At 42.7% G+C, this 7,848-nt stretch overlaps 1 protein-coding gene across 1 annotated transcript; it reads right to left on the bottom strand.

Moving 5' to 3' along the window:
• Positions 1–3,670: 3,670 nt before the first annotated feature.
• Positions 3,671–6,560, bottom strand: LOC135529140 (protein ANKUB1-like). The gene is made up of 4 exons (XM_064958017.1): positions 6,294–6,560; positions 6,036–6,150; positions 4,617–5,525; positions 3,671–3,795 (listed from the first exon to the last, which is right to left on the bottom strand). The coding sequence occupies exons 1-4, from the start codon at positions 6,406–6,408 to the stop codon at positions 3,714–3,716; spliced, it is 1,221 nt and encodes a 406-aa protein (XP_064814089.1). The 5' UTR covers positions 6,409–6,560; the 3' UTR covers positions 3,671–3,713.
• Between the last annotated feature and the right edge of the window lie 1,288 nt (positions 6,561–7,848).

Below are 7,848 nucleotides of genomic sequence, written 5' to 3'. Positions count from 1 at the left end.
GAATGTTAGCATTGTCACATCTGGTGGCTTATCCATTGAAAAAGTGTCATCCTACAAATACCTACATAGGTATTTATTTGGATGACAAGTTGTCCTTTAAAGTTCATGTGGATAATCTTGTGAAAAAACTTCCATTGAAATTGGGTTTTATTGTCATAATAAGGCTTGCATCCCACTTATGGCTCGAAAGAAGCTTGTTCATGCCACTTTTCTCTCTGTAATTGATTATTGTATATGCATGCAACCTTGCGCTTTATTACAAATGCCAAGTCACTCACCTACCATTGCACATTGTACCAAATGGTAGATTGTACCTCACTTTATATGCGCAGAAAGATAGTTGAAGTCGGAAGTTTACATACACTTAGGTTGGTCATTAAAACTCATGTTTCAACCACACCACAAATTTCTTGTTAACAAAATATAGTTTTCGCAACTCGGTTAGGACATCTACTTCGTGCATGACATAAGTAATTCTTCCAACAATTGTTTGCAGACAGATTATTTCTCTTATTTCCCTTAATTCACTGTATCCCAATTCCAGTGGGTCAGAAGTTTACATATACTAAATTGACTGTGCCTTTAAACAGCTTGGAAAATTCCAGAAAATGATGCCACCTGGGAGACACACCAAACATGTGGAAGAAGGTGCTCTGGTCAGATGAAACCAAAATTGAACTTTTTTGGCAACAATGCAAAACGTTATGTTTGGCGTAAAAGCAACACAGCTCATCACCCTGACCACACCATCCCCACTGTCAAACATGGTGGTGGCAGCATCATGGTTTGGGCCTGCTTTTCTTCAGCAGGGACAGGGAAGATGGTTAAAATTGATGGGAAGATGGATGGAGCCAAATACAGGACCATTCTGGAAGAAAACCTGATGGAGTCTGCAAAAGACCTGAGACTGGGACAGAGATTTGTCTTCCAACAAGACAATGATCCAAAACATAAAGCAAAATCTACAATGGAATGGTTCAAAAATAAACATATCCAGGTGTTAGAATGGCCAAGTCAAAGTCCAGACCTGAATCCAATCGAGAATCTGTGGAAAGAACTGAAAACTGCTGTTCACAAATGCTCTCCATCCAACCTCACTGAGCTCGAGCTGTTTTGCAAGGAGGAATGGGAAAAAATTTCAGAAATTTCAGTCTCTCGATGTGCAAAACTGATAGAGACATACCCCAAGCGACTTACAGCTGTAATCGCAGCAAAAGGTGGCGCTACAAAGTATTAACTTAAGGGGGCTGAATAATTTTGCACGGCCAATATCCAATAAATGTCGTTCCACTTCATGATTGTGTCCCACTTGTTGATTCTTCACAAAAAAATACAGTTTTATATGTTTATGTTTGAAGCCTGAAATGTGGCAAAAGGTCGCAACGTTCAAGGGGGCGGAATACTTTCGCAAGGCACTGTAGCTACAGCTCGAACACAGACCAAATCGAAGCTTACCTTGTAAGATGTTTGGTGAAAACGTTGGGTAAAATAAACATTTTGAATCTCGGGGCTTGTGATCAATAACGGTAGGTCACAGGCAGACAAATAAGACATCCTCATGATCTGTGGAGTCCCAGCTTTCGGTGCAAATCAACGTATTCTGTGTTTATTTAGTTTATGCTTCACAATGCTAACAGTAATGTAGGTAGCAGCCACCTTGAAATTAGGTAATTTGCTCAGCCAGCCCTTATACATTTGTATGCCTATATATAGTATTAAGGCACAGATCAATAGCCAAGATACTCAGCTTTCCAGAGACACCCTGCTTTTGCAGAAAGGGAATACCGTTCTCATACCATACTAAATTGAATTTAAAAAATATCTAATAGGGTCCCCAAATATGGGGAGTTTACATTTAAGAGGTTAAGGGCTTGTAAGTAAGCATTTCAGAGTAAGATTGTACCTGTTGTATTCGGCGCATGTGACAAATAAAATAAAATATGATTACTTGGGGACTGTGTGCAGACTTACCACAACCTGTGAAATTATTTAAGCAGTTTGTAAAATTATGCATTTGTTCGGCTGAAAAATTAATGCTTGCAAGCGTCAAAAAAGTTGCAAGTGTCATAAAACATTTCAACATCACTTAACAAAAAATGCTTTTTATTTTCAAAAGACTGTGTAATCAAATATCAACAAAAGTGAAAATAAATACAGATTTCATTTTCAGTGAATAATTGTCTTGTCCAGTGAGCAACTCAATGACAGCGATTCAATGACATCATTAGTTCACCTCCAAGAAGCATCTTCAACGTTCACCTGACAACCCATTGGATAAGACACATACACTAACCAAGTGTTTCGTACCTGTCAAGAAGGTTGAGATCAGAAGCTTCTTCAATCCCCCAGAAATGGAAAGGCTTTGAGACAAAGACAATCAACTGACAAGATAATGCACATACACTAACCAGGACGTTCTACTTGCCCCACTGAGTTACAGCAAAGTTATCATTTATGCATGGGTCCACGATCCACTCATAGCTCTCACAGCTATCTGACAGTTCTCAGAATACTAAGGAAGAAGTGTGTGATATTGGATTTGGTATCCTTCCCACTCCCAAGTGATTGGGAGTCCCATAGGGTGCCACATAATTGGCCCAGCGTCATCCGGGTTTGGCCATCATTGTAAATAAGAATTTGTTCTTAACTGACTTGTCTAGTGAAAAAAAGGTTAAATAAAAATAAACTATTTAAGCTGTCTGCTATGTTGCTGTGTAAATCCACACACTGCAGGGGAATGATGACACATGCTGTGCTAACACATCGTTACAGTCGTTGTCAGTTTTGTAACGTAAATAAAGAGTTTGTCAAATACTCTGTGAAATACAGTATGTATTATTTTGACACTGCACAGACTCATTTAAATGAGCAATAATGATCCACATCTTAATAAAAGAGTTTTAAGGCAGCAGTGTTCATACTGTATTTTACATTGATTTCAACCACTACAGGTCTTCATCAGCAAGTGAGGATTTCTATGGATAAAAACTAGTGTTAAGTGGGGGGGTGGAGCCTCAATTAGACCCATGTCAAACACTTACAATCACGTACAGTACAACCACATTCAGTACAATCACATACAGCACAACCACATAGTCACATTCAGTACAATCACATACAGCACAACCACATCACATTCAGTCAACTGAATGATTCTAGAATAATAATAATTCCATTCACATTTGGCTACTACAAATAGCCAGTGAAATATGATACGTTTTTTGTTACTTGAGAATAGGAATGACTGAGAATCCACTGCCTGCCGTTGTAAACTTTCTGCACACAAATCAAACACAGTACTGACTATATCTATAAGCATCATCCAAAGGAACGAAATTCTAAGTCGTCCGCATTGTTTCAGGCATCATCCGTTCCAAAGTCTCATCTTGTTCACTGTAAAAATAAAAATAAAAACTCAAATAAGAGTTCCTTTTTGGACAATTTGTCACGACTTCTACCGAAGTCGTTGCCTCTCCTTGTTCGGGCGGTGCTCGGTGTTCGACGTCACCGGTCTTCTAGCCATCATTGATCCTTTTTTCATTTTCCATTGGTTTTGTCCAAAGTCCCTCTCTTGTTTTGTCACTGTAAAAATGTACTTTTAGTGTTATGGAGCATACTCCGTGGACTCAAATAAGAGTTCCTTTTTGTATGACAATTCCAGGTTGTCCCTCCTTGTTTCAGTTTAATCTGCCGAATGACCAGGATCCTGGTGTCTACCCAATGTGCTGAGCACTCCTCCTGGACAGAGTCCGCGCTACATTCAGCTGCTGCAACCATGGTCTCTGTGTGAAGGCACTGTTAGAGAGTCAATCAACCAGAACAAGGTTAGGAGACCAAATCTGTGTCCTAGCATTGTGAAATACTGTATATGTAATGGCCTCAATACATTAATGAAGCACCCTTACATCCTATCCTCTCCCCATACTGAAACAACTTGTTAGGGTGAACCAATAAGACTGACACTATATACCTTCTAAGCATGATAGTTGGCTCATGATTTGTTTCAGGACTTGTTAGGGTAAACCAATAACAGCTTCTAACCCCAAGTCATAAGACTGCTGAACAATTAATCAAATGGCCACCGGACAAGTTCAACTGTTTTATTATTTGTTACTTTAGTTTATTGGGTAAATATTCTCTTCAACTCTTCTTGAACTGCACTGTTGGTTAAGGGCTTGTAAGTAAAGTATTTCACGGAAAGATCTACACTTGTTGTATTCAGCGCATGTGACAAATAAAGTTTGAGTTGATTTGATTTGACTATGTACCTTCTAAGCATGATGGTTGGCTCATGATTTGTTTGTACTGAAATCTATTCAGGGAGGATAAGGGTATATCATAGGCAGTGATGTAGTGGTAAAAACATTGACTGGTAAATGCTGATTGCCGTTCAGGATTAAAGAAGTAACGCTCCCTCTACTTTCAATGCATCTTCCACAAAAGGTGGGTAAATGCTTGAACAAAATAAAATAAAAAGTGTGTAAACAGCTTTTACATGTGTCCCCCCACCACCACTGATTATAGGAGGCTTCTTCTGACAGTATTCACACCTTTCATAAGAAACCTCCAGAGAAATATTCATATTCACCGTAGCTGTCAGTTAAACTTGGACTAACCTGGCCAAGGCCAAACAGTATATGGCGTTTTCTCTGGGTGTGCGGTCGCAGTGGAGAGAAAAGGCCTCCAGTGAGGTGGTGAGGATCTGGGCGGAGTTTGGCGAGGCAAACACAGGTCTGAGATTGGTGTCTCTGGAAATGGGCGGGAGCGGGACTCTGCTCCTCCATTGGTTGCTGTTCTGATCCCCACTCTCATCCTCCTCACATCCCCTCTTCTTCTCTCTTTCATCCCTCGTGGCCACAGGGTGGAGCTTCGGTAGTTGAAGAGGTTTATCCTGGGATGCCAGGGCGCGGAGCGGGCAGGATACATGAGATGGGCAGTTGATGGGGATCAAACGTCGAGAGGCTGTGGACATCACCCTGATACCCGCCTTGGCCTCACTCCTCCTGGGCTTGGAGGACATCTTGGGGAGGGTGAAGCCGTCCACCAGGACCGTGTCGCCCACCCTGGTCCTGAACGGAGCCCTGTTGAGGCCCATGCAGTGCCTGGATGCTGCCCTCCTCTGCCCCAGCCTCACCCAGCCCTTTATCTGGAGGTATGTCCGCATGGGCAGGGCCATACCTGGGAGGACCACCACAGAGCACAGCTTGGTGGCCAGGTGACGCACACACTCCCTGTGGCCATACTGGAGGGCGATCCTCAGGGGGTCACGACCCTGGGGATCCCGACAGGCAAGGGTCAGAACGCTGCTGGCGATAAAGAGTTTGAGGATGGTGAGCTGGCCGCGCTCGATGGAGGCGACAGCGGGACACTTGGCGACGTCGGGGTGGGCCGTCTGGTGGCACCACTCACGGTAAGGGTGAACCCCCACCGGCTCAATGACACGCACCCCCCTCTCCAGCAGCCAGCCGGCCAGGTCCAGGTGGCCCAGAGAAGCAGCGATGTAGAGTGCCACCCGGAGCTGGAACCTGGAATAATACAGAATCAATGTATTTATAACACGTTTCAAGTTTTTTTGTCAAGTTCACAAGATACAGTGGGTTATAAAACAGTACAGTAAAATGCTTACTTGCAAGCTCTTTCCCACAATGCAGTATTAAATATCAGGGTAAGAGAAAAAACGTATGAAGGAAAAAAACACGAGAATATAAGCTATATACAGGGTCAGTACTATCATTGTAAGCTATATACAGGGTCAGTACTATCATTGTAAGCTATATACAGGGTATATACAGGGTCAGTACTATCATTGTAAGCTATATACAGGGTCAGTACATTATTGTACTCATACATCATTGTAAGCTATATACAGGGTCAGTACTATCATTGTAAGCTATATACAGGGTCAGTACCATTATTGTAAGCTGTAAGCTATATAAAGGTTCAGTACTATCATTGTAAGCTATATAAAGGTTCAGTACCATCACTGTTGATAGTAAGTCTATCATACAGTTCAGTGTGTAGATGTGTATTCTGACCTCATCACAGGTCTCTCCCTAGACAGGTGTCGTTGGACGGTCAGTCTGTGTCCCAGGAAGCAGCCTCTGAGGAACTCCGCCCACCCATCCCAGGTGTCCAACCGTAGAGTAGCCCCTGGGAGACAGAGACACATGCAGGTTGTCCTCCTGGTTGCCATGAACCAAGAATGTGTTCCATACAGTCCATTTGTCTCTGTGTTACATCCATAAGGTGTTGAGCCAGAGGACCATTGATCTACTGCACAAGGAAGGCCATACCCAGGTCAATGGCGTAGTCGTGCAGCCGGTTGCAGTCGTAGAGTTGCAGGCCGGTGGGAGAGCTCAGTCTGAAGGAGCTGACGGGAAGCCCACACTGCTGGGACACCAGGGTCATGAGCCTGGCCACAGACGTACTCAGGAGAAACACAGTGCCCAAGACTGAGAGGGTCTCCCCCGTCACGGCACTGAACACACGCACCACCGGCTCCCGCTGAAGTATAAGACCATGGACATACAGTAAATTCACTTGTTTTACATAAATACCTATGTTGTGTTTATACACAGAGTAAACAAAACATTATGAACACCTGTTCTTTCCATGACAAAGACTGACCAGGTGAATCCAGGTGAAAGCTATGATCCCTTAATGATGTCACTTGTTAAATCCACTTCAGTGTAGATGAAGGGGAGCGGACAGGTTAAAGAAGGATTTTTAAGCCTTGAGACAATTGAGGCATAGATTGTGTATGTGTGCCATTCAGAGGGTGAATGGGCAAGACAAAATATTTAAGTGCCTTTGAACGGGGTAGTAGGTGCCAGGTGCACCGGTTTGTGTCAAGAACTGCAATGCTGCTGGGGTTTTTCACACTCAACAGTTTCCTGTGTGTATCATGAATGGTCCACCACCCAAAGAACATCCAGCCAACTTGGCACAACTGTTGGAAGCATTGGAGTCAACATGGGCCAGCATCCCTGGGGAACGCTTTCAAACACCTTGTAGAGTCCATGCCCCAACGAATTGAGGCTGTTCTGATGGCAAAAGGCGGGGTGCAACTCAATATTAGGAAGGTGTTTCTCATGTTTGGTACACTCAGTATATATAAGTTAGGAGTCATATAATTACAGGGGTAAGATGAAGTGGCTCCTTTGCACTGATCTTAGGTCTGGTTTGTGTTTTTACTGCTAATGGTAAAGGTTAGGATTTGGTGAGAGTAAACTGATCCTAGATCTGTGCCCAAGGGCAATGTCTATCCAGAGACAAATCAAAGGTCCATGCTATTTAAATTTATAATCTACCACCATCTCGTGGCTCAAATTTGTAACAACATTTTCTAATTCATGTGCTGTACTGAGTTTTGTTCTATCACATTGAACACTAATCTGGGTGCAGATTAAATTGAAAACAATCTGGGTGAAAATTAAATTGAAGACTAATCTGTATTTCTGAACCCTAATCTGGGTGCAGATTAAATTGTTAACTGAAATACTATACGGGGGCTGAATAATCTACTGTAATCTGCTGTGCTCTACTGTAAAAAAGTCTGCTGTGCTCTAAATGTCGTTCTGCTGTACTTCATATTGTGTCCCACTGGGTATTCTTCACAGACTCTTCAGTTTACTTTAGCGAACACCAGACTGAGGTCGAGGCGAAATTTACATGGGGAAAAGGTTTAAGACTGTAACCATACTTTGGTCACAAAGGCAACACACATCGGGCCATATTTCAGCTCTATCCCAGGTCAACCATACAATACTATATATTCACCACACTATAGTCAACCATACAAGGATAGACAGACATAAGGTCTGGCATTGACTATGTCACAATGATGGG

The sequence above is a fragment of the Oncorhynchus masou genome, unplaced genomic scaffold, assembly GCF_036934945.1.
Source record: "Oncorhynchus masou masou isolate Uvic2021 unplaced genomic scaffold, UVic_Omas_1.1 unplaced_scaffold_1104, whole genome shotgun sequence".
In the NCBI taxonomy this organism is placed as follows: domain Eukaryota; kingdom Metazoa; phylum Chordata; class Actinopteri; order Salmoniformes; family Salmonidae; genus Oncorhynchus; species Oncorhynchus masou.
The sequence above is the reverse complement of the archived record's forward strand: the minus strand, read 5'-3'. Positions and strand labels throughout refer to the sequence as shown.